At 32.0% G+C, this 25,982-nt stretch overlaps 3 protein-coding genes across 5 annotated transcripts; 2 read left to right on the top strand and 1 right to left on the bottom strand.

The window, feature by feature from the left end:
- Window positions 1-6,504: 6,504 nt before the first annotated feature.
- On the top strand, window positions 6,505-11,722 carry LOC105107801 (trehalose-phosphate phosphatase A-like). 2 transcript variants are annotated; one of them, XM_011001846.1, is made up of 14 exons: window positions 6,505-6,617; window positions 6,783-6,846; window positions 8,639-8,737; window positions 8,952-9,334; window positions 9,435-9,575; window positions 9,682-9,753; window positions 9,865-9,990; window positions 10,087-10,143; window positions 10,223-10,324; window positions 10,439-10,516; window positions 10,636-10,705; window positions 10,802-10,872; window positions 10,984-11,076; window positions 11,257-11,722. In XM_011001846.1, the coding sequence occupies exons 4-14, from the start codon at window positions 9,038-9,040 to the stop codon at window positions 11,308-11,310; spliced, it is 1,161 nt and encodes a 386-aa protein (XP_011000148.1). In that variant the 5' UTR covers window positions 6,505-6,617; window positions 6,783-6,846; window positions 8,639-8,737; window positions 8,952-9,037; the 3' UTR covers window positions 11,311-11,722. The 2 variants fall into 2 exon arrangements, with proteins under 2 accessions (XP_011000148.1, XP_011000146.1); XM_011001844.1 differs by having other exon boundaries at window positions 8,822-9,334.
- A 379-nt stretch (window positions 11,723-12,101) lies between these two features.
- Window positions 12,102-13,671, bottom strand: LOC105107802 (pelargonidin 3-O-(6-caffeoylglucoside) 5-O-(6-O-malonylglucoside) 4'''-malonyltransferase-like). The gene has a single exon (XM_011001847.1). The coding sequence runs from the start codon at window positions 13,611-13,613 to the stop codon at window positions 12,306-12,308; it is 1,308 nt and encodes a 435-aa protein (XP_011000149.1). The 5' UTR covers window positions 13,614-13,671; the 3' UTR covers window positions 12,102-12,305.
- Window positions 13,672-18,431: 4,760 nt separating this feature from the next.
- LOC105107803 (beta-fructofuranosidase, soluble isoenzyme I-like) lies at window positions 18,432-23,740 on the top strand. 2 transcript variants are annotated; one of them, XM_011001849.1, is made up of 8 exons: window positions 18,432-19,048; window positions 19,257-19,265; window positions 21,075-21,934; window positions 22,408-22,569; window positions 22,668-22,885; window positions 23,090-23,177; window positions 23,283-23,486; window positions 23,556-23,740. In XM_011001849.1, the coding sequence occupies exons 1-7, from the start codon at window positions 18,658-18,660 to the stop codon at window positions 23,481-23,483; spliced, it is 1,929 nt and encodes a 642-aa protein (XP_011000151.1). In that variant the 5' UTR covers window positions 18,432-18,657; the 3' UTR covers window positions 23,484-23,486; window positions 23,556-23,740. The 2 variants fall into 2 exon arrangements, with proteins under 2 accessions (XP_011000151.1, XP_011000150.1); XM_011001848.1 differs by lacking the exon at window positions 23,556-23,740 and having other exon boundaries at window positions 23,283-23,554.
- Window positions 23,741-25,982: the final 2,242 nt, after the last annotated feature.

Below are 25,982 nucleotides of genomic sequence, written 5' to 3'. Positions count from 1 at the left end.
ACACAAAATGACAAGATAAAATTATATCACGTGGGCACCAAAATGTGACAAAAAATTTCCTCTTCATTGGTTTTTTTCCTTCTCTTTCTTGTTTCTTTTCTGCGATGAGAGTATCTTAATAATTACATAGTGAAATATAAAGTTTCGCAAAAGAATTCATTTCTTAATAAAAATACTAACGAACAAGTTAAGCTAAAATAATCTTAAATGCCGAAGCAAAACTATGGGTGCAGCAAGATTAATTCCCTCCTAATTATCAACTACTTCAGCATCAATAAAGGGTTTGGTGTTAAATCTAGGTGCTAGCTGACTCATTTACAGCAAACCGAAATAATATAAATTCTTGTTCATAGCTACTCACACCGCCTCTCTCATAATGTCACTCGCATATTTCCTCGGTGAATCTTTGACATATTCAGGACATGTCAATGTCAAGAAACCCAGAGAAAAAAAAATGCAAGCAAGATTATTTAATGCATAGATTTATTAAGAGGAGGTCCATGTTACCACAACCTACGGCATCGAGGAAGAAGGTTCGGTAACCTACCACAGATCTGGCCCCCCGAGCACGGGAGAGAAAGTTGAAAAGTGCAAAAATCTAAGTTGCTTTTTCACTTTTCAATGTACAAGTATTACTGGTTCTCCTGCCCTGGTTACTTCCTTGTGCTCTTCTCTCGTCAGCGTCTTGAATGATTACCGTACACAGCTCCCCATTGTTTTGCGATTCAACGGAGCCGCCGCCCCCCTCCCCCTTTTTTATTCCCAACTGTAGCCTAATAAAACTCCATGATGCAGAGTTAAGATTCCAGTCAACATCGCGTGTCATGAAAGGTTTTTAAAGTATTTTTTTATTTAAAAATATATTTTTATATTTTAAAAAATCACTTTAATATTAGTATATGAACATAATTTGAAAATTAAAAAAATAAAATTTTTTAAAATACAAAAACATGCGGCAGTAAAAAAACCTGAACTTTTGGTAGATGGTAGCTGAGAAGTGTCCAGCACGTACGAAGAGAAGTAAGATGTGCAGTCCACTACACAGTAGCCTTAGATGGTAGCTGAGAAGTGTCCAGCACGTACGAAGAGAAGTAAAATGTGCAGCCCACTACACAGTAGCCTATTTTTTTAAGTGTGAACCTCGAGAGATTTGCCTTTGTGCGTTTTTCTCCTCGGCGTGTGCGTGTTTATATTAAATTAAAAATTACTTTTTCGAAAAAAACTTTTTTAAATAATATATTATTTTTTAATAGCAGTTTATTAAAATCATTAAAAATATTTTAAAAAAAAACAAAACATACTATTAAAATCATTCCAGAGCTATCACTCTTCCACATGAGCATTATTTTCCGTGTATTATTATTATGTTAGTATTTAAAAATAAATAAATTTAAAAAAGTATATATCTGTTTAAAATTAATGTGAGATGAATTTTTATATGTAAAATAAATAAATAAAAATAGATTTTCATTAGTAAAAACACATGTTATTTTAATTTTTATAAAACCAAGATTTTAAAAATAATTATATATAAAATCTAATAAAAAATATATTATTTACAAACCAAACAACATTTTTCTTGTTAATTAAAAAAAAAAGCACAAGGTACTGTGATATAAAATATTCTCTAAAACTCCCTGTCATCAACTTTTCCAACTCAGGTTTCAAGATTATTTAAGAAAATTCAGTAAGTGCTGAAATCTAAATGATGTGTCTAGGACTTTTGGTACCATAATTAATTCTTATTTTATTTTATTTTGGAGAACGGAGAAGTTCATACTAAAAAAATTGTTGTAATGGTTATTTTTTATAGTTGATAAAAATGATAAAAAACATTAAAAAACCAGTTTAAAATTAAAAAAATATTTTTAATTGCTTTTAAAACACCTAAACAAATTTACCTATAACGAAATATTATTTTGAAAAATTGAGTAGCTGGCAGGTCGTGATGTCCCATCACATGCCTTTTCATTGCCGCCTACAAAGATTCAGCCATGAACATTGTTGATGTCCACATCGACGGGGGAGTTTTTCTCCACGGTTGTGGTTATAATCAAATCTTATTTAAGAATTGACTCGAAAAGGAAGTTGCTTATAATTATTGGTTTGACTATTTTTATTAAAAAACAAAAGGTATAAAAGTGATTTTTTTCTTGATATATACCTAATCAAGTTTAAAATAGACTTGAGAAACCATAATAATTGTAATACTGAAAGTCTGATTAAAATTTACTAGAATAAAATTTTATTTTATTCAATAAAAAATCAAGTGAAGTTAAATTCCAAGTCCAAATTGTTTTAAATTAATCTAGGATATAATAAATTAAATTATTATTGTTAAAATTAAATTATTAACTCAAACTAATGATGCTCTCAAAATGTATTATTTATTATAATAGTATTTTACTTTATTTCTTGTTGTTTTGCTCTCTCTTTTTTCAATTAATATTTCTTGTTTAATTTTATTTTTATATTTAGTTGTTACAATCCCGTGACACTAATTTTATATTTAACGAGCTAACCTAGTTTGATATTTTGGCCCAATTAACTTGGATTTTTTTTTCTTAATTAGTTTGTTCTTATAATTTTATCATTTAATATTGATTTGATTAAAAATAAAATTTCATGATTGATTTTTATTTATTTATTATTAGATTATCCTAATTAATGTTTATCGAATTAATCCAAGTTAATTCATATTGTTTTTTTGTTTTTTTAATTAATTTATTTTTAATTTTATTATTTAACATTTGATTGGTTGGAAATTAAATTTCATAATCTATTTTAATTTAATTTTTATAAAGATATCTTAATATTAAAGATCAAAGCAATTAATTTTAACATTTTAACCCTACTTAATTAGGTCATTTTTTAAAAAATTTCTTCCTAGAAATTTATATTAAACTTATTACCTACGTTTATGAATCCTTAAACATTAAACTTGTTTTTCATTGGATTGCTCCTGTCTTACGACTCGGATTGCGGTTTAACTTAATTAACTTATTTTTTAATTGACACCTCATTTTATTAATTAATATTATATAAAATTAAAATTGTGTTGGATTAAAAATTAAACTTTATAATTTTTTAAATTATTATTATCTTATAACTCGATAATAGTACTTAATGGTCAACTCAAGTTTACCTTACTTAATTTTCATGTTATTTTTTAATTAAATTTTTTATAAATTTCATCGTTCAACTCTAGATCCGACATGAATGATCGAGAATTAAGTTTTACAATTTATTTTAACTTTCTATCTAAGAGGCTATCTTAGTCTTGAGACTAAAGTTGTGAATTTAACAGGTTAACTTGAGTTAAGTTAGGTTATTTTTTATTTTTTTATAAAGTCATCCTAGTCTGATGACCCAGATTGTAGGTTTGGACATGTTAACTTGAGTATTTTTTTATTATCTTTTAATTATTATTTTTTTAATTTTATCTTTTAATATTTGATTGATTAAAAATTAAAATTAATAAGTTTTGTTATATGTTCTTAACAGACTTATTATAGTATCATAACTTGGGTCATCAATTTGACATATTAACCCATATTTTGCAAGGTTATTATAATATATTGTTATTTTAATATTAAAAAAAATATTATCGTAAATTTTTATTTAATTAAAATTTGTTTTCATAAGTTATTTTTAAACCAGTAAAGTCAATAAAATTATATTGATACATCATCACATAAATTTTTTATTGAAAAAGATCATTAGTAATATTTAAATATTTTTTTATATTTAAAAAAATAATAATTTGACCTATAAAGTGACCCAAGTAAATTACCCGGTATTAACTACATGTTATTCAGATTAACTTGTTTGGTCAGCCCTCGTGGCAATAAAATTATATGTTACTGAGATTAACTTGTTTGGTGAAGTGCCGTGGCAGTCAAAACTTTCTCTCGATAGAAAGATACAAATTTGAAGTCCCAGTAAAACCAAATTTATATAATTTTAAACTCGAAGACAATGAAACCTGGAACTTTCCTTACCGCAAGTGACGCCACAAGTCTTGACTTGTAGCCTTGTTCATAGTTTAATTGTCAGCATGAAACTTTATGTGCAACCTTTTCCTTCTACGTGCATGGTCTCCATTTTTCTGTCAAACATGTGCTCCCATCCATAGAAAAGGGGGAAAAAAAAACTTATTCTATACCTTAATAACTTCTTCAAAATTGTTTGGGACATGATGTATTTTAAGAAATTCTGTATATGTATTCGATTAGTTTATTCCAAATACATTTTCTTTTTAACATTGTTTCTTGAAAAATCCCATTCAATATTTTAATCACTTATTTTTTATTGTTAAAAAAAAATATATATTTTAAACACTTGCCGTCTGTATATTGAGTTCCTGTATAAACTATATTATAATTTTTTGAAATATTCATGATTGTATATGAAATAATATGTTATGCTAATTTGAAAAACATATCATTAAGATTACTTGAAAAATAAATTTTATTTTATAATGAATTATCATAAAATAAAAATAAAAATATATTTATTATATATTTTTAATTAAAATTTTTAATTTAATCAAATTAATAATCAACTTCTAGATTATATTTTTAAAACTCGGCTCAAGACGAAAATTGATCGAGCTTGTTTCGAATCGAAGCGCCGGTCAGGTTTTAAGGTGAGCGAAAGTCAGGCGATAACGAGTCAGATTGTTTTTTTTTTAAAAAAAAAGGTTTACGGTGCCCTTTCAGTTTTTGTCCCACAAATCTCCATCTAGGCCACCTTTAGTTATTTACGTGGTTACCATAACTGGACCCTAAAATTACTGGACCCCACATCATCGCGTGGCTACAGTTACTTAGAGCAGCTTAGGCTCACTACCCGCAATTCCTGCCACGTGGGACCTGATACATTAAACGATCGTCACTGATGACCATCACCCAGCTGTGAAAGCGACGGCATGTTTCGGGTGTCCCCTTTTTTTTTATAACCCGTTTATTTTTACATTTTAAAAAAATAAAAAATTAGTTTTTAATTTAAAAATATTTTTGTAAATATTTTTAAATCACTTGATATGTGATATAAAAATTAATTTTTTAAATAAAACGTTTATTTTTACATTTTAAAAAAATAAAAATTAATTTTTTAAATAAAAAATACTTAAAAAAGAGAGGTTAAAACGGAGCAAACAAGTTTATAGTAGGACCCGCGCTGAAACATGGTCCCATCAGAATCGACTCACTTACAGGTGCTCTCACGCGCTTTGTCAGACAAGTCTTCACTCCCACGTGTTGTCTGCCCTCTAAGATCCCCCTGGACCCCGCGTTAGTTAGACCCTTTTTTTTTAATCACCAACTGAATAAACAAAACTTAAGAAGGTTTTTTTTTTTGTTGGAGTTTTGTGAGTATATTTTTTAAAAGTATTATTAAATTAATTTTATATATTTTATATATTTTTTAAATTTTTTAATATGCTAATATTAAAATTAAAAAGATATTTTAATATATTCTCAAGTAAAATTATTTTCAAAAAATATTATATACAACAATAAGAATATGCATAATTTTTTATACTTTTATTTTTTTGCAATTTAATATTGTTGAGTTTTTTTATTATATATCTTGTTAAATTATATTTAACATGTTTTTTGATATTTATAAAAAGTAAAATATAATATTGTAATATTGTAACATCATATTTATTATGTTTCTGAATTTTTGTGAAAAGTTAATAGAAATTAATAATAAAAAACAAAAAGAACAACACTTGAAAGAGAGGAAGATTAATACTTAAGTACCTGTGTATCGTGACATCTGACCTTTACCAATAAATTTAATTAATTGTTTGTTTATTCTAATATTGTTTAGAACCATGATTAAGTTATTTTTTAATAAATGATATTTGCAAATTATTTTCACTAAAAAGAATAAAAAATTATTTTATTATTAATTAAAAATATATATTTTAAAGTCATATTCTTAATCCACCAAGGATTATTACTATAAGTTTTATGATATCAAGATAATAATAAGTTACATTAAAAAAATCAAAGAAATTAAAAGCAAATATAATTTTAGAATAGAATTAGAATATTTTTAACTAATTTTCATCTACCAATTAAATCTTAAGACAAATGTAAAACAAAATTCTTCTCTTAACATGTGAGAAAACCACCAAACCAAAGTTTTATTTTCTGCATTAAAAAATAAGTTATTTTTTAGTCTTTTTTTCATTTAAAGAGTGATTTTTCATTTCTATCAAATCAAATTTCCAGCCTCGCTGCTTGACAACCGAACCTCCACCACCACCACCACCACTCTCAACAGTCACCAAACGTACGCGTAAACATAACGCGCCAACTGATGCTTATAGTTTTTTGCTGAAAAATTACTATTTCAACAGCGTGACAGTTGAGAGGTTTTCTAATTTAAATACCGTGAAATTAGGCTTAAAATACACATTCATTTAAAAAATAAAAAATAAAAAATAAAAAAACTATATTCTTGTTTATAAATGCCTGCTCTCCGCAACCAACGTTCTTCTCTCCTCTCGCCCTCCCTATCTCTAGCTCCTCCTCGTTTTGCGTCAAAGAGGAAGAAATCTTTCTATCGCTTGATTCTCGTTATCTGCGATTCTTCAGAAAAAAAGGTATTTTCCCATTTTTTTTCCTCTTCTCTTTCTCTTCCGAAGGAAGTCTATTTTCTGGTGTCGGGGGCTGGGGCTGGCTTTCTTCGTTTCATTTCGTTACGACGACTGTAAGATATCTAAACGGTTTCGTTTCATCTGATTCCTTGCGTTTTATTCTTGAAGGAAGGTACCTGCATTTTAAAGATTTCCTTAGCGTCGTTTTCATTTCGGATTGGAGATTCTGTTAGGTACGTTAATTTTCTTATATCCATGTATGAAACGACGGCGTGTCTGTCCAATCTTCCTCTATGCATGAAACGACGGCTTGTCTGTCCAATCTTCCTTAGTTTCTCATCCATCTCTGCTGTCTTGCAAGCTGGAATGCTCTTTGTTTTATAAACGACAGCGTTTTTTGTCGTCAAATTCTCCATGTCTGTGTTTTTGATTCTCTTTATACCCGTTCTTACACGAGAAACGTTTCTGCCATTTTTTTTTTGCTTGGAGGAAAAAAAATTGATTTCTGCTGCTTGTTTCATTGCTTGCATCTCTCTCTCTCTCTCTCTTTTAAAGAATTAATTAATTGAATCTGATTTCAGTTTTGGTGTTGGTTTTATTAGTTTGTTATTGTGACCTTTTCCTTTGGTCAAAATTAAAATTATTGTCAGTTTTTTCAGTTTTTATTTCGTAACGGCAAAAACGATATTTGCTTTCACAGCTGTGTGTTCGATAAAGCAATAATGACGTTGGTGATACAAGCCTTTGTTCTTATCTCTCCGATTTTTATACGCTAAATGGTCGTCGTCAAATGTCAAATGTCATATGTCAATTTCTTTTTTTCTTCTCTTTTCTTTTTTGCGTTAAAATCGTGTTCATGAATCCTTGTTTTTCCTTCGCTGGAATATCCACGCAGATTCTCCTCCATGTTAAAGAAATATAAGTTTTTGAGTGGTTTTACTATCCGGGATTTATCTTTTTGAAGAAAAAAAAAGAAGCTTTTTTGAGTGGTTTTATTATCTGGGATTTTCTATTTTTCTTTCTTTTTTTAAAAAAAATGGTTTTTTGAGTGGTTTTGTTATATGGGGGTTTCAGTACTTTGTGTTTATGTTATTTGTGTATGACTGGTTTTCTTTTTTGAGGGAAATTGGTGTTGTTGTTGGTGTTGGGTTGTTCAGTTTAGAGTAGAAGAATGTGATAGCAATAGCAACAAAAGTGTGGAGATATCTTTGTTATTGAAAATAAATGATTTTCTTTTAATTTTTAATTTGCATTTATGATATATATTCACATCAGTTTGATAAATCTTCCGGGCCCAGATGTTTTAATGATTCCATGCTTGTAACGCAGGCCCATTATGTGTGGTTGCTTATGGCATGCTTCAATCTCTACCATGTGGGGATACATGTGTATAGACAGCTTTTTATTGTACACAACTACCATTCGCTCGTATTTTTCTCTTACCAGATATCATCTTCGTGGGCCAGTTTTTAATGCTGAACACTGTTGTTGTTGTATTTTTTTTAATGTTTGTCGGGTTACATAGATTTGCTTTAGTGTTCTTTTTCCATGATGTTTGCCTGCTATTTAGGTTAATAATGTTATTAGTACACTATATAGGGAGAATGATTAAAATAGTTAATTGTGAATGCTTGAAAATCAGAGTCTTAACGACCAGTTGAAAATGTTTTGGCTTTCTAGTTAAAATGGATACAGAATAGATAACTTAGTGTAAGATATATTTCTGTTCTGTCTAGTGGCAGTTCTCATGCGAGTTGAATTCTGTGGTTTGGTACTGATTTGCAAATTACCGAGTCCATTATTTTTTGAGAATGTTATTTGCCACACCAAGGTTGTTCAAGCCTACTTGGGAACTGCTTTCTGGGTTTTATTCCTTTTCTTTTAATGATTGCTTCGTTTTGCACAATCATTTGCACATTCAACTTGAACATCTCTGCTACATACAGTAGATTATTTTAGGCTTTACTAAAACTGCTTTGTTTTGGTGTCTCTTGCATCACTTAGTTGTTTCTCCATGCTTTGCAGAGGATTGAAGATTTCCTGTGGAACGTGAAAGCAAAAATATTAACAGCATTTTCAAGCCCTTTTTTGGCCCATCGTGCTTGAGGCGATGAAAACCTATAGGTAAATTGGATATTGGTTTTCTTTGAAGGGAAACTTGACATTGTACTTGATTATATTTTTATGAGCATTTGTTATGGCCATTAGCATTCAGGAGCCCAGTGCTTGATGGACTGCTTGCCAAGCAGCAGTGACAAGATAACTCTGAAGAGGTGGTTCTTCCTCGATAAAAGGGTTGGGTGAAGAAATACCTGACATCCAATAAAATCTGTTATAGGTTCAATTTGCAAGGACAATCTACTGTTAGCATTTGCTTTCTTTGGCGTTATAAATTATCTTGCGAATCTGGATCACCTGGATCCGATGGACCTCAAATCAAATCACAGTGCTCCTGTGCTCACTGATTCTGCACCCCTAGGCAAGTCAAGACTGGGTGGGCATCATGGTTTGTTCCCATGCTCACCCTCAGGTGGTGCAGCTTTTTCACCGAATCTATGGTTATCTATTCCTAAGAAGAAAACTGGAGTTCTTGATGATGTTCGCGCCATTGGTTGGCTGGACGCAATGAAATCATCATCTCCTCCTCACAAGAAGTTTAACAAGGATATTAACATAGAGCTTTCCTCGCCTGATCCGGAAGCTGCCTACCACACTTGGCTTGTAATTCTTTTCCTTCAAGTTCATTTATATGTTTTATATTATTGTTATATTGGTAGATGATTAATTTTTATGATCTTGTGCATCTTTCTTCATCATGCAGCTTAAATATCCATCTGCTCTTGCATCTTTTGAGCAAATCGCAAACTTTGCAAAAGGCAAGAGAATCGCCTTGTTCCTGGATTATGATGGTACTCTATCGCCGATTGTAGAAAATCCTGACAATGCCTTCATGTCTGATGTTGTAAGAATAGTTTCTTAATGGCATATATGGAAAATTTACTGTTGAGATTCACTTCCTATCCTGTTCTTTTTTACCGTCATCACTGAAGTCCTGCATTTTTTTATAGATGCGTTCTGCTGTAAAGAAAGTGGCAAAATATTTCCCCACAGCAATAATCAGTGGAAGAAGCCGTGATAAGGTTACTAAAAAACTTGTTTTAAAATAAATGAAAACACTTTTTGATGACTTTGTCAGCATTTATTTTCCTTGGTTCATGTTTTCATTCGTCCTTGGTGGGTTTGTTATTCAGGTATACGAGTTTGTAGGTCTAACAGAACTCTATTATGCGGGTAGCCATGGAATGGATATCATGGGCCCTGTTAGACAGTCTACATCTGATGATCACCCAAATTGTATCGAGTCTACAGACACGCAGGTAAACCTCCATGAAAATCTTGACATCTCCTTGCAGCGTCTTCACATCTGCCCTTAATTTTCTAATTTGAGTTTCATTTCATTTTTCTGAATGTAGGGAAATGAAGTTAATTTATTCCAGCCAGCTAGAGAATTTTTACCTATGATCGACGAGGTCTGGGAATATCTTCTCTTCAATGCCAATTTTGATGTGCTTTTGTTTGTTTTGCTTATTCTTGATTTCTTACTTGCAGGTTTTTAGCTCCCTTGTCAAGAGTACCGAAGAAATTAAAGGTGCAACAGTTGAGAACAATAAATTCTGTGTCTCTGTACATTACCGAAATGTTGATGAAGATGTATGTTTCTTTTTTGAGCATCTAAATCTTGAATTTTCTATCCACTTCTCGTGTTTTGTGCCACACAAAGGAGCTATTCCTGTTTTAATCATTCTTCGTTGAATTTGTTTTCAGAAATGGAAAGCAGTTTGGGAGTGTGTCGAAGATGTCATTAAGAAGTACCCTCGCCTGCGATTGACTGTTGGGAGGAAGGTAAATTTTAGATCTATCATATAAAATCATCTGTACTTAAATTTTTAGTTTTGATAATCTCCGCTCCTTTTGGTTTTAAGAATTTATTATTTATGTTCTATTATTTTCATAATGATTAGGTTTTAGAAATTCGTCCCACGATCAATTGGGACAAGGGGAAAGCTCTTGTGTTTCTACTTGAATCACTAGGTGAGCAACTTTTTTACTCCTGAACTGTTTGTTACAAATGATTTATAGAATATTAAGCTTTGCTTTATACTGAGTTGCAACAAAAATATGTTTTAGGTCTCAGCAATTGTGATGACGTGCTCCCAATTTATGTTGGAGATGACCGGACAGATGAAGATGCATTTAAGGTAATCTATGGATAAAATACCCCGACATTCTTCTTTTAAGCATATGCTGCTGAATTTTTTATGACATGTTCTTTAGTTATCTGCTGAATTACTTCGATGCACATGCAATAGATTTTGAGAGAGAGGAACTGTGGTTATGGGATACTGGTATCAAAATCACCCAAGGAAAGCAATGCATATTACTCTCTCAGGGACCCATCGGAGGTACAATTTATTCTTATTCGAAGTACTTTTTAACTTCAGAAATGCTTCATGAAACATGTCTCGTGGATCCTTTAATTCTCTGTCTCCATGAGGTTTCTTTTCTGCCTTTGCGCTACGTTAGGAATGATCTGTAGTCCCCAGCAATTTAATGTGGCTATCATCTGCTTGTCATCATCTTAGGTCATGGAGTTTCTCAAGTCCCTTGTGATGTGGAAGAAGTCAAGTGCTCAATAAATGCTATAAGGAATGTACAAAGAAGAGGAGAATAATATACAACATGAAAGATTTTATACGTTTTTTTCTAGGAAGTACTCGCAAGTGGTTTTGAAGCAGAGATGCAAAGAAGAGAAGACTTCCATTAGAGACCTGAGGACCATCATCATCCTACATAACTATTTCTGCTCGAATCTTCTTGTCTTAATTGTAAATTCCCTTCTTTAATGATCTTCCGAAGAATGCCATCATGTCTTGAGTATATTAAACCCCCCTTCTCCCTTCTTTCTTCAGTTTTGGTCGGTTTACCCTCAAGGTAGAGTCAGTCAATCCTAAATATTTGTTAATTCTTTTAAATATAGAAATACCTCCTCTTGTACCTCCTAGTTTTTATCCTAATGTTTAAGTTATTGTTCTTGTTTTGTGCATTTCATTAACTTTGCTGATGGATGATGGGCAATGTAATGTCATCATTTGGATGTTATTCAAGTTTTTGGAGCATTTTTTTTCAAATTGTAGAGAAAGAATATTAACGAAGGCTACTACCTTAACCAATATAACTCCGATAGAAGGTTCTTGGAATATCCAAATTATAAGGTACAATTTATTTTCAATTACAAATTGGAATTTTGTTTCGTGCACCAACATGCAAGGAAATGACAAGCGCATGCATACTTGACGGATCTATTAACTACCACTAACGGAGAATGCAAGTTGTGGTAATAAAAATGTTTGTAATAAAATTAACACAACTAAAAGATTTGGGAGGACACTACTTGTGTCATGCTCAAGTTCTTCATCAAAGGGTTCCATTTCTTGTTGAAGCCATACTCTTGCAAAACTTTTAACACGCCAAGTTTCTTGCACTCATATTATTTGAAATTTGTTAGTATCATATAATTTATTCTCGAAGTCAATTCCCTTGAGTAGTCTCTTCGGGGACATGATCCGATAAAATCAAACTCTTAAAGCTATCATGAGGTACGGAATCAAGACTCTGTCCAGTAGTGATGATACTATAATTCTTGGCCAGTAAATGCCTTAATGTCAGGATTTTCTTGAAAAAGCAGCATAGTATCTTCTTCCAAGCTCACCCATGCCTCAATTCCATCACCATCTTTAGTGTCTACAAGAAAAACCATCTCAACACCAGGCACATACAATCCACTAACCCAACCAGGTTTTCCCCAGCCAAAATCTGCTTGATAAACTGGCATCCGACACCAGCTATTGAACATATAGAGATCCATTTCGCTTCTGGTAAATGCTTTTATCGTCTCGATCCTGATCTTCTCCGCCATAATAAATAACTCATCATCACTTGAAACTCTTGCACAATCTGATACCATATTCTTTATTCCGTTGTAAACACTATCTACAAAGTCATGAAGTTGCACCTTGGTCTCATCATCTGCTGTAAAGTGTGAAAGTGCCACATTTATGAAGTTCCCACAAGAATTATCAGGTATAGGCATTGCTATCTTCCCTCTCATGTTAAACGTATGCGACAAGAGGGAAGGCCTTAACCGACCATGTTTCGCTTGAGCCACCATTGTTAGTGTCTTCCATATAACTGCTGTCACGACCTCGACTCGTGTCGGCTGGTGTGATCCTTTGACAGTACTGGCACTAAGAACAGCCTTCAGTTTCGACAAGGCTGCACCAGTAAACACAAACCTCTTCATAACCACAATCTTGTGATGATTGCGGCCGATGAATCGATTAGGAGAAGATATTGTATCTCTTGATGGGAAGAAGGAAGGCAATTGGAAACTTGGGGAATGTGGTACTTTATCAACCCCTAATTTACATGCTGTAGCCCAAGTACGAACGAATGTAAATACTGTATATGCATCAGCCACCCTGTGTGTCACACACAAGCCAATGGCCACCCCACCGGATTCAAACATGTTGAATTGGATTAGTACTAGAGGACTGTTGTCAGGTTGAACTGGATGTGGAGCCAAATGGTTCCGCAGCTCGGTCTCAAGTTCTCCTCCTTCGAGAAGCTGTGAGAGGCAACCGCTTACCTGGGCTTCTATATATTCAACTCCCTTGTCATTACAATCAATTATGAGATTGTTATCAATGTACCTTCCTGCAAGTGGGTAGAAGATGGTCAATATCTCTGATAAAGAGTTCTGTAATTGCTTGCTTCTTTCTTCGTTATTTTCATCACCATTGGATGGGTAGTAGAAAATGAAAGGTAAATAATTATGCGGTGAGAGAAACTGATCAAGCCATGATATTTTCAAGTTTTGAAGATGGCGTGGAGTTGGAGATGATGGAGTTATCATCTTTCTAGATAGGATTTGAACGTTCATATTGGAATTCTTTTGAAGGTCTATATCAACAAGGAATGATAAAAAAAAAAAAAAAGAATTAAAAATTGTGTTCTTGCACAAGCCACAGCTTATTTTTTTAGGAAGAAGGTACATGCTCGTGTATATATATATATATCAACAAGGATGATCAAGAACGCCATATATTCGTAACATATTAGTATTAAATATTAGTATTCAATAACGCAAGGTTTAATAAAGGAAGAGAAACATTGCTCGAAAAAACCAAGCAAATTAACGTATATGAGATAAGAATGAACGGAAGACAAAATAAGTTTGATAAAATTTAGTGAAAGTTTTTCTCTTGATCACTCAAGAAATTAAATTGATAAATGAGTTAACGCTTTAAAATATAATTTATATAATATTTTTTTTAATATATCTCATTAAATGAAAATGAGATATTGTGAAATGCAAATACAACCCTTTAATTAATAATTAAAATTCTGTAATATCTTAAATAATTATTTTAGTTTAAAAATTAAAATGGTTAGATAATACTTTAAAACAAAATTTAAATTATTCTCTAATAAAAAATAAATAAATATTACTTCATTGATTACGAGCTTTGATGGTAGGATTACGTATATGAGATAAGAATGAACGGAAGACGAAATAAGTTTGATTAAATTTAGTGAAAGTTTTTCTCTTGACTCAAGAAATTAAACTGATGAATGAGTTAATGCTTTAAAATATATTTTATATAATATTTTTTTTGTAATATATCTCATCAAATGAAAATAAGATATTGTGAAATGCAAATACAATCCTTTAATAATTATTTTAGTTTAAAAATTAAAATGGTTAGATAATACTTTAAAACAAAATTTAAATTATTCTCTAATAAAAAATAAATAAATATTACTTCATTGATTACGAGCTTTGATGGTAGGATGGTGAACACTATTAAAAGAAAATAACACTTGTTAGAAAATAATTGAATAACACCATGGAATTCAAATTTTGACTCAAGAATAGAAGTATCTTGAAGTGTGGGCTGGATTTTCAACCTTAATTTAAGGGTAACACAAGTCTTTCGATTCCAAACATCTTCTTCATATGATAATCCAACAAATGGATTGTCAATATTTAAATGGATGATCTAATGGAGGAATATCGATCAAGTACATATGAACCAATTAAATTAATAATGAAAACAAGAGAGTAATTAATTATTTGAAGCAAACCAATGCCGGCAAGAGGTGTAGATTGATTGCGAGAAACAGCCACTTACGGCATGGAACACGATTTCTATTTTAATGATACAATGCTCGAACTTTTCAAGTAATATATTATTTGAAATGCTATCCTCAAGCTATGTATATTCAAAATATAAAATGGTATTTGAATCGATGATGAGATGACAGATAAAAGATAGGAGTTTGTGTGGGCATTGAGGACGGGAATATATATGCCAGGGATGGGATTATTTTGGCCTTTATAGAAATTGGATTCCATGATCAGCTAGCTAGATCATGTGATCTCCTAACTGAAATTCATGGCTAGCTAGCTACCATTCTTCGAGCAAATGCTGCAAACAATTCAAGATCTAAGAATGCTGTGGCCAAAATCTGGATACATGCATGGTGTAGCTTCATCTTCACATGGTGGTTTTGCTGAAAGGGCTAAAGAGACAATCAATCTGGACACGTCTAGTCATCTCACATGTTCCCATGTTTACCAGACACACAACCTTTATGATTGCTGTCATGATGGCGAAGGGAGATGATGCAACCCCATGTTTCTTACTCTGTGTGTGTCTCCATATGTATGTTTTAGATCAATTAGTTTCTCGTATATTTACCATTATCAAATTTAATATATACAAAATATCTGTTTTTTTTTTACCTTACAATAAAAAGTATTTCTAAGCTGTAAGTATAATATATATTAATTATATCTCTGTAATTTTTTAAATTATTAGATTAACATAATTCTTTAACATAATATCAAATTTTTAATCAATAATCATATGATTAAAAGTTTAAATATCACTATTTTTGTTCTAAGTAATTAAATATTAAAAAATATATATATATAAATTACATCTTGCATCTTCATCTAATCCGTCAAAAAATAATAGTATAATATAAAAAATTCTATAATAAATAAATATTGAAGCTAGTCTCCAATCATTTAAATAAAATAAAATAAAATAAAAAAATTATAAAATTAAGTAAATCTAAATAAATTTTTTAAACCTAAGTTATTCTTGGAAATTTATAAGTTAAAATATTCTAAACTGAAATTCAATCAAGTAAATTTAGACAAATTTTTTAATATTTAATACATTTGAACTCTTTTTTTTTTTTAAAATGATTTATGCTGTGAAAGTCATGGTTGGAGTAGCTTTTCTCCATTGCTTTCTCTCAGGAAGGGGAAAAAAGGCCTAGATTCACGCCCTCCGACCTTGTAGTTGTCAGAATCAATCACAGAAATTGGAGTTACTGCTAATTTCCATGTCATTATTTAACACTTTTCCCTTACCACATGGAGCACACGTGTAGACTGTTGTAGAACCTTCTCAGCAATTCTTATCAAGATACAAAAGTTCAAATATATCATTTTCCTATCAGTAATATAAAAATAAAAATTATTTTTTATAATCCAAGGTGCATCCCTATGCCTTTTTAGTTTAAGTGGGAAGTGAATTCTTCCATTATAAAATGTTGTTAGTAAATTTACTTTTATATTATCATTTTGATGTAGATTTTAAACAAAGTTGAAATAAGAATCTCATTAATATATAGTTTTGCTCTTTTTTTTTCCCTTACAATTGGCTGAAAAGGACATGTTTGGTTATCAAAGAAAGAATTATATGAGAATATGATATCAATTATTTTTAAAAAATATAAATTTTTTATTTAAAAATATATTAAAATAATATTTTTTATTTTTTAAAAAATATTTTTAAAATCATCACATAAAAAAATTTAATAAATAAAAATAACTTTAAATAAAAAAATTAAATTTTTATAAAATATTATTTTAGCTGCTTTCTCAAACAGCTTCCTAAGATGTTGCGGCAAGCTTTCGAAGCCATTTATTTATTTATTAATTTTTTGTTGTCAAAATCAAGGTCTAATGGTCCCCAAAAAAATTAAATTAAATTAAATGAGATAAAATAGACCTAATCAAGCTGCAACACAATATTAAATATCATCAAAAGAATTCTTGGTGAAGTCAAAATTAGCTAAACAATCAGCTACAGAGTTAGGCCGCAAGATGTGTGTTGGATCTGAATCTCCCAATCTCCTGAAAATCAAAGCATGAGGAGCATCAATCTTCATATGCTCCTTCTTTAAGAAGTCCAGCTTTTAAGGCCATCTATTTAGCTTGTAGAAACTCGAAAGGAATGTGATTACCCTAAATGACAATATATATCATTTGCAGTAACTATGGCGAGACATATTCAAACAACTTGTCGGTTATTCAAAATCGCAAAACCCAATAAAAACTCAAATGTTATGTTATTAAACCCACTTTCAAATCAACCCGGTGGCCAAATAATTCAAGGTTTGTGTTGAATTAATATCATTAAATTTGATCAACTTATTGAGTTACTTTACAACCCGATTAAAACTTTATTTGATTTTTTAATAAAAAATAAAACTCTTTTTAATTAACCAGATTTTCAATTAATAAAAATTAAATTTATTACCTCTTGAAGTATTTAATTTTCAAATGGCTAATATTGGTCCTTACTAAATTATGGACATCTATGAAATGTTTGGTCATCAAAACCGATGTCTTCAAGTTATCTAATTTACCATGGTTATTGTTTTTTATTTAATTTGGTTTTTATAAAAAATAACCAGAATATAAAAAAAAAACACCAACATCAAAATCAAATTAAAATTGAACTGGAACCGGTTCAAACCAATCGTTTTTGATTCGATTATTTTTAAAAAATTCAGTTCAAATTGGTTTGGCTCAGTTCTTTTCCCGTTTAGCTTGTTTTTTTAATTTCAGGTTTATAAACTAAAACCAAGTTAAAACAGTTGGTTTTTTTTTTGTTAAAACACCAAAATTAAAATCAAACTAAAATTAAACTGGAACCGATTCAAACCAATCATTTTTGGTTTGATTATTTAAAAAAAAAACCATTTCAAATTGGTTTGGCTCAGTTCTTTTCCTGTTTAGCTTGTTTTTTTAATTTCAGGTTTATAAAACTAAAATCAAATTAAAACAATCATTTTTTTTTATTCTAATCAATTTAATTTTTTATATATATAATTTGATATTTTAATTTAATTAATTTTTCGGTTTTTTTTCCCACCCCTGCAACCTACATCTCCTAATAACACTTGACATAATCACGTTTCTTCAAAGAATTGCAGCAGCTCAATGGCTTGTTAACTTGCAGTGCGCATTCCGGAACAAATTTTTGCCATATAAAACAGGAATTTCCAAATGTATATAATTAGCCAGTTTAAAAATTCAATCTTGGTATGCAGAAATTACTATTTTTACTGTGTGTTATTGCAAGGTAGCGTGAGGTGTTTCTGCATGTGTCTTTCCTTGTAAAAAATCTCAATCCCTAAAGATATGCTTAAGGAGTTTGACTAGAAGGTATGAAGCTAAGCTGACACCTACCTCCGATTATACACTTTCCTAATTCCTTGAACTTTACCATTCAAAGCTTGAACTTCCGCTGTATATTTCATGTCGTTGTTTTAATAAACATTTATTTCCTTTTCTATACAGGTTATATCTTGAGTATTGTAAAATAATATTTCGTATCCTATATTCGAAAGCAACTATTTAGGTTCTAAACATTATTTGTTTCCCCTTTTCACTCATAAACATGCTCCATTGATTAGGACCATTTTCCTCTCTCCCCAAGTAAGTTGGACAACCACAAATCCACGCCCATAAACAACCAGATCATGCTGGAGCCTCCACTACTCTTCAACCTAGTCTGATCTACCTAGCGAAGGGGTCTCTGACACAGCACCGTCTCTCTATTTAAGCCCATTTTCATTTCACTTCACTTTTGCATATCTCGAACCTCCCACCAAAAGAAATGGACACTAACCCCTCCCGTACCTCCTCTGACCTTGAACATGCACCATACACTCCCTTGCTAGACAACCCTTCTCCGGCAAGAATCCGGCGACACTTTAAAGGTTTTGCTGCAATACTTGCCTCCCTCATTTTCTTGCTATCTTTAGTTGCATTAATCATTAACCAAAGCCAAGAGTCATTACCTGAGAAAAACCATAACCGGTCACCTTCAACGTCACGACCTACAGAGTCATTTTCTGAGCCAGAGCCAAGAGGAGTGGCTCAAGGGGTATCACCAAAGTCAAATCCATCATTTTTCAGTGATAAGGTCTCCTATAATTGGACAAATGCTATGTTCTCATGGCAAAGAACTGCCTACCACTTTCAACCAGAGAAGAATTGGATGAATGGTAGGTGCAATATTAATTCTTCACTTCATTTTTCATTTCTAGCTATTAATGGTAGGTAACATTGTAGAACTTTTTTATTTTTCTCGATATTTCAATAAAATCTTTATCCTTGTTTGGTTGCTTTGTTTTAATGAAATCCTTACTGTAATTTCTTCCTCTCATTATTGCTGTCTTTGATGGGGGAATCGCTTCGCTTCTGCTGCTTCAGATCCTGATGGTACGTCCTTTCCATAACTAGCACTACATCTTTTTTCACTGCTATTATTATAACCAAAGTTAAAATAGCTCATGTTTTTATTATGCGTTTTGCTTAGTTTCATGGGTAGAATCGTATTTTTCTTTTATGGAACACATTATTCATTAAGATAAAGAAGGGTTAGTAGATTTTTGTTTTTCTTATGTTAAAGGGCTTTTTGAGTTTTTTTATTTTTTTTGTGCAGCATAATTAATTAAATACCTCTAAAAAATAATATTTCTTAATTTTGAATGCAAGATATTTTAATTATTTTGTTATTCTTATATAGAATTAAAATTTAATTTCAATCTCCATAAGAGAAGATTAAGATCAATTTGAGATTAACTTATCATTTTAAAAGAAGTTTGATTTTATTCTTCTTTACCAATTATGAGAGAAAGATAATATTTCATTTGATTTGTGTTTTATAAAACTAAGAGTTGATTAAAAGAATAGAATGTCCCTTATTTTTATTCATTTTAAAGAATATTTAAGAGTGTAATATTTGCTTAAAAATATTAAAATAATATTTTTTAGTATTTTTTAATAATTTTAATATGTTGATATTAAAAATTTTAAAAAATATTTTCAAATAATTTTTTTTTAAAATTATTTATATATTTTTAAATACTCTATATCCCGTTACTAAATACACACACGCAATCACGCGAGAGACTAGCTGACCCTCGAAAGCTTAGAAGTGTTTTGCATTTAAAAAGGAATTGATCATCATTATATTATTTATTTTATTGGCTCGAAATAATGCACATGTGGGGGTTGGCAACTTCTAGTCCATTCACCAACTTTGATTTGATGATATGATCAGTGTATCCATATATATATATATATATATAGCAATAATTGGACTTTTTTATGTGGAAAATTTGTCCATATTGTGTAGAAAAGGGAATGAAAGAAGATTGGTCGGCTGATACTGTCCGAATAGTATTACAATAAATATTTGGCTACCATTAACTTGCTACCATGGCCATATATATTTGGAGTTGAAAATAGTTGTGAATCTGAGCTCGAGGTTGTGGTTAAAAAAAAATAAAAAAAAAGTTTAGGTTACCGAGTTGCTGGCTCGACCAGTTAATTATTTTTTATTTAATTAATATAATTTTTTTAAAAAAAATTATGGTGACAAAACTAGATTTAATCAAGTTAACTTATCATTACAATTATTCAAGACTCTAAACCACAAATTTATGAAAAAAAAATCTTCATGATAACGAGTGGCTTGTAGACTTTGCCGAGCATTCAGGAAGGGGATACAGTTTTGGCTAATACAATGACCATATATTAAGTTGGATGGGGTCCGTAGGGTCTCCAAGTGAACCTGCTCATGGATGATGACGATGATGTGCGTGCAGACGTTCGTCAACAATTTATTTTCTAGACGCAGCATGCAGTCAAGAGCATGTTAAATTTTCTCATTTTTATATATTAAAAAAATATGAATTTTATCACATTTACTGTCATTTTTATATTTTAAAAATATCAATACATTTATATTATTATTATTATTATTTTATATTAAAAAACTATTCAAAGTAAGTTACACACATATTTTCTTGAATTAAAAGTGAGTTATAAGGCAACATAATATATTGGAGCAAGCATCACTATCACTTAGATGGGGTCTTATTAAATTTCTGCACATGATTTCAACCCTTTTGTGAAGTGATGGGTGCTATCTCTTTTGACCGGTGGTTAGCTCAACTTGGTTCGGTTCAACAAGAAAAGCTAGCATGTGATTTTGTGACGGGGCTAACCATTGTCTGCCTGCAGGTCCATTGTTTCACAAGGGGTGGTACCATCTGTTCTACCAATACAATCCTGATTCAGCTGTGTGGGGCAACATTACATGGGGCCATGCCGTATCACCGGACCTTATTCATTGGCTTTACCTGCCGTTCGCCATGGTCCCAGATCACTGGTACGATATAAATGGCGTGTGGACCGGGTCTGCCACGCTTCTTCCTGATGGTCAGATCATGATGCTCTATACTGGGTCAACTAACGAGTCAGTACAGGTCCAAAATCTCGCGTACCCTGCTAATCTATCCGATCCTCTCCTTATTGATTGGGTTAAGTATCCAAATAATCCGGTTATAACACCACCAAACGGGACCGAGACTGACGAATTTAGGGACCCGACAACAGCATGGATGGGACCCGATAGGACATGGCGGATCACAATCGGATCAAGACATAACAAAAGCATTGGCATTTCGCTTGTGTACCAAACCTCCAATTTTACAACCTACGAGTTATTGGAAGGGGTCTTGCATGCGGTTCCGGGTACGGGTATGTGGGAATGTGTGGATTTTTACCCGGTTGCAATAAACGGGTCAACTGGATTGGATACTTCGGCTCAGGGAGCGGGTATCAAACACGTGCTAAAGGCTAGTTTGGATGACACAAAAAGGGACCACTATGCAATTGGGGTTTATGACCCTGTAACCGATAAATGGACCCCGGATAATCCGAAGGAGGATGTGGGCATTGGGTTGCAGGTGGATTATGGAAGGTATTATGCATCAAAATCGTTTTATGACCAAAACAAGCAAAGGAGGATCTTATGGGGCTGGATTAATGAAACTGATACTGAAACTGATGATCTTGCCAAGGGATGGGCCTCTGTTCAGGTACTCTTTATTTAATTTTGTTTTGATATAATTGCAAGTTTTAATCGATTTTTTTGCAGCTTTTAAAAAATTCAGATTTTTTTATTTCAAATTATTTTTTTATATATTTTTGGATTTTTTAATGTGTTGGTGTAAAAAAATTAAAAAAAATATTATTGTGATATATTAAAAAAAACACATTAAAAAACAATTTTTATCATAATTACAAGTAAAATTAAACTCAATTTAAGAATTGATCAGGATAGGATTATATTCACATGTGTTAAAAAATATAATTTTTTTAAAAGGTTAAAAGATTTATTTTTTTAAAAAATAAAATAAAATGTCAACAAGATTTGAATGGTAAACCCCTAAATTTTTGTGAAATATGACCTGTGTCATATCGCCGGGCCGACTTAGCTTAATCACAGTATTTTGGAGACGGGCATGATTTATTTAGAGCAAAAAAAATTCTAACAATGTTTGTTCTGCAGACTATTCCAAGGAACGTGTTGTATGATAACAAGACTGGAACTAATATACTTCAATGGCCGGTGGAAGAGATTGAGAGCTTGAGGCTGAGGAGCACAGATTTTACAGAGATTGTGGTTGGACCTGGTTCGGTTGTGCCACTTGACATTGGACAGGCCACACAGGTCTGTTCACCCCTCGTCTAAAACTTGGACATGGCTTCTTTTTTGTAACGTTGTATTAATGTCTTCTCAGCAACAATTTCTTTTGACAATGTTGGCAGCTAGACATATTCGCCGAGTTTGAAATAGAGATAATATCAGAGACAAAACATGAAAAATATGGTTGCAGTGGTGGTGCTGTGGACAGGAGTGCTTTGGGACCATTTGGTCTTCTAGTCATAGCAGACCAAACACTTTCAGAGCTTACCCCTGTATTTTTCCGGCCAGTTAATACAACTGAGGGCATTGTCGAAACTTATTTCTGTGCTGATGAAACAAGGTTTGTGTCTGAGATCGATTTATTGAATTTACTTACTGAAAAGAGATTTCTTTAGATTAATCTTTGCACACTCAATATATGAACTTGTCTGTGGGGTTTTCGGTGTCGCCGCTGCCTCGGGAGGCAGGCTGGTGAATGATGATGGAAATTCAATGTTCTGACTACAAGATTGTGCTGTAAACTGATAGATGTTGCATAATGCAGGTCATCAAAAGCTTCAGATGTTTACAAACAAGTTTATGGAAGCACAGTTCCTGTGTTTACAGACGAAAAGTTTCAAATGAGGGTATTGGTAAGGGAGATAGACCACCTTCATGATTGCCACACAAGAAGTTAAATGAGGTTTATGAGAAAATACATCGAACTTAGAAGATGATTGATGAGATATTTTATGCAGGTTGATCATTCAATTGTGGAGAGTTTTGCTCAAGGAGGAAGAAGAGTGATAACATCAAGAATTTATCCAACAAAAGCAATTTACGGGGATGCAAGGCTGTTCTTGTTCAACAATGCAACTGGGGTGAACGTGAAGGCCACACTCAAGATTTGGGAATTGAATTCTGCATTTATCCATCCTTTCCTATTTGACCAAAATTAGAATGGATTGCTCTCAGTTCCATTAAGCCTATTGCATTATATTCTTTTATTGTTTCACCTGGTTGTAAAAAAGGGATTGCTCTCAGTTCCATTAAGCCTATTGTATTATATTCTTTTATTGTTTCATTTGGTTGTAAAAAAATGTGAAAACCTTGAGGCAACCACTTGAGATTTTTTTGTCCATGTAATTTAATCCCTTGGTTTTGTAGTTTGCACAAGCTGGATTTCTTCCTGGAATAAACTCACAATTTTGAAATTCTGTACCTGCCCTTTGTTTAAAGACCATCATTAGTCTTGTTAGTTTCAGTGTTGTTTGATATTACAGTGTATGATGTCTTAAGCATTTTTTGTTTTTTATGCAATTAATATGAAAATTTTGTTCTTATTTGATAGATTTTCATTTGTTTTTTATGCAATTAATATGAAAATTCTGTTCTTATTTGATAGATTTTCACTTCTTGACGAACTAAATGATGCCAAACTTGGAAACATAATCAAAGAACAAATCTAAAACATGGGTCTCTTTTGGGCCAGTGTGGCCCATCTGCCTCAATCTTCTATGCGGCCACTGGCAATTCAGAGCCCAAATTGTTTTGGGACAACAATTTGACCATTATGCAAGCCCAGAGACATTTCTGCTGTCTTCCCAGAAATTAACCACCGTCTTAAACCCACCAACCGGGTGGTGGGTGATTTTCAGGAATCCTATTCGAAAAACAAGCTTTGTGATTTCTATCTTTATCATACCTCGAGGAACTTCGGAGCCAATGTTGAAGGTGCGGCTTCTGTGATCTTTGTCCACAAAGTCAATTGCCTCGAGGAGGATTCACTTGCCTCATCTTTAACTTGCCAGGGGCTGGATTTATGGATCACGTTAGTGGATTATGAGCTGGGGGAGCAGCTTCGGTAGCACGTATCGTGACCAAAATTTATTTGTAAACCCTAGGCATTGGTCCATGTAGGGGAAGGAATATAAAGATTTTTCTTTTGCACATCATCCAAGGTAAGGCCAACATACGATGAATTATAAGGTTTCTCTTTTATCGAAGGGCCTTAACATGATTTGGATCTCCAGGAATTAATTTATGCATCATTGCTTGATTATGGAGCAAGGAAATAAGCCAAATCATATAAGATTTGTGTGTTAACTATTTATTTTGTACAAGACCTTGATAGCCATCTGAAATGTAATATAGTGTAATCAATTATTAATTATATACCTGTTATTCTATATGATTTTTTTAATTTATGCTTTATATTGTCGTTCATTAAATAATTTGAAGAAACCATGAAAATCATGAAATGTTTTTTCACATGTATTTATTCTCTTGTAACCATGTTAGACCAGGCCTGTGGTTGCAGAATTTTCAATCAACATGAAAAATAATGTTATTTAAAAAACAATTATTGAAGTTAATCAAATCAAGTCTTATTTAGGTTTGATTAGCTCAATTGAATTAATTAATTAAGTTTGATTAGGTCAATTTTTAAACTGATTAGAAATAAAAACCTGCGTGTGCCAAGTTTCAGGCCAATAATTGATGTTCTTTTAGAAAAAAAAACTATTAAATTTAATCAGTTTTATTTAGGTTTGATTGGTTCAATTAAATCAATTAAATTTTATCATGTCAAACCTCAAATCGGTTAGAAATAAAGCCTTCATCTCCTAGGTATCCAGTCATTAATACAATTGAGTTGGCGGCTGCTTCTCGTTGGCTACACTGGATGAAATCACCTTCTAGGTTTCCCCATCTCGATGTTTGTAAATTCCACAATTCCCAGAGTCCTTACTCAAGGAAATTGAGCAAATAGGTTGTTCATCCACTGATGTAGGAGAAATTGAAATCAAAGGCTAGCTGAGCTTCTCTCAAATGCTTCTCACCGGACTTGTTCCCAGAGTTAAACACCATTTCTATCGTTGACTGTCCAAATCTCGAATCACTTTGTGCACATAGAAGGCCTCTAAACGATCTCCCCTCTCTCCATTCTTTGAAAATCCAGGGGTGCCCTAAATTAGTTTCTTTTCCCAAAAGAGGATTTACCTACTCGAGTCTTAACGTAAATTATATTACGAGATTGCATAGATTTGAAGCTGTTTTGATTTGATTTTCCTGGGAACACTTTTGATGGACAAGCTGCTGCTGCCGTTTCTGAATGGCAAGCATTGCCTGAATTTGCTGCCGCCTACTTAATTTCTCAATCATCTCCCGGGATGTCACTCTCTGGGGTTTCACTGGACAGTCAGTCAGCTAACTTGTTTATAGGATCTGCATTGCCTGAAGAAACTTCATAACCATAAACTTAAGATTGATGATTAAATGACTAGGGATTTTGGTGGAAACTCAGAAAATTTTCACAGGATTCGCATCACCTGAAGAAACTTCATAACCAGAAGCTGGTTGATGCTAGAAATATAAATAACTGATTCACATAACCAATGAATATTATTCCTGAAGCCAGCATGCCATTTGCTGACGACCCAGTCACATTCTCTTCCACA

The sequence above is a fragment of the Populus euphratica genome, unplaced genomic scaffold, assembly GCF_000495115.2.
Source record: "Populus euphratica unplaced genomic scaffold, PopEup_1.0 scaffold413.1, whole genome shotgun sequence".
NCBI lineage: Eukaryota > Viridiplantae > Streptophyta > Magnoliopsida > Malpighiales > Salicaceae > Populus > Populus euphratica.
Note: the sequence above shows the minus strand (reverse complement) of the source record. Positions and strands in the feature narration are given on the sequence as shown.

Bases quoted from the DNA above. Each gene is read 5' to 3' on its own strand.
- LOC105107801 (XM_011001846.1), top strand. From the start codon at position 9,038: ATGGACCTCAAATCAAATCACAGTGCTCCTGTGCTCACTGATTCTGCA. The intron at 9,754-9,864 runs GTTACTAAAAAA...TTTGTTATTCAG, and splicing joins GTGGAAGAAGCCGTGATAAG to GTATACGAGTTTGTAGGTCT. The intron at 10,873-10,983 runs GTAATCTATGGA...CACATGCAATAG, and splicing joins CAGATGAAGATGCATTTAAG to ATTTTGAGAGAGAGGAACTG.
- LOC105107803 (XM_011001849.1), top strand. From the start codon at position 18,658: ATGGACACTAACCCCTCCCGTACCTCCTCTGACCTTGAACATGCACCA. The intron at 22,570-22,667 runs GTCTGTTCACCC...CAATGTTGGCAG, and splicing joins ACATTGGACAGGCCACACAG to CTAGACATATTCGCCGAGTT. The intron at 23,178-23,282 runs GTAAGGGAGATA...TATTTTATGCAG, and splicing joins AGTTTCAAATGAGGGTATTG to GTTGATCATTCAATTGTGGA.
- LOC105107802 (XM_011001847.1), bottom strand. From the start codon at position 13,613: ATGAACGTTCAAATCCTATCTAGAAAGATGATAACTCCATCATCTCCA.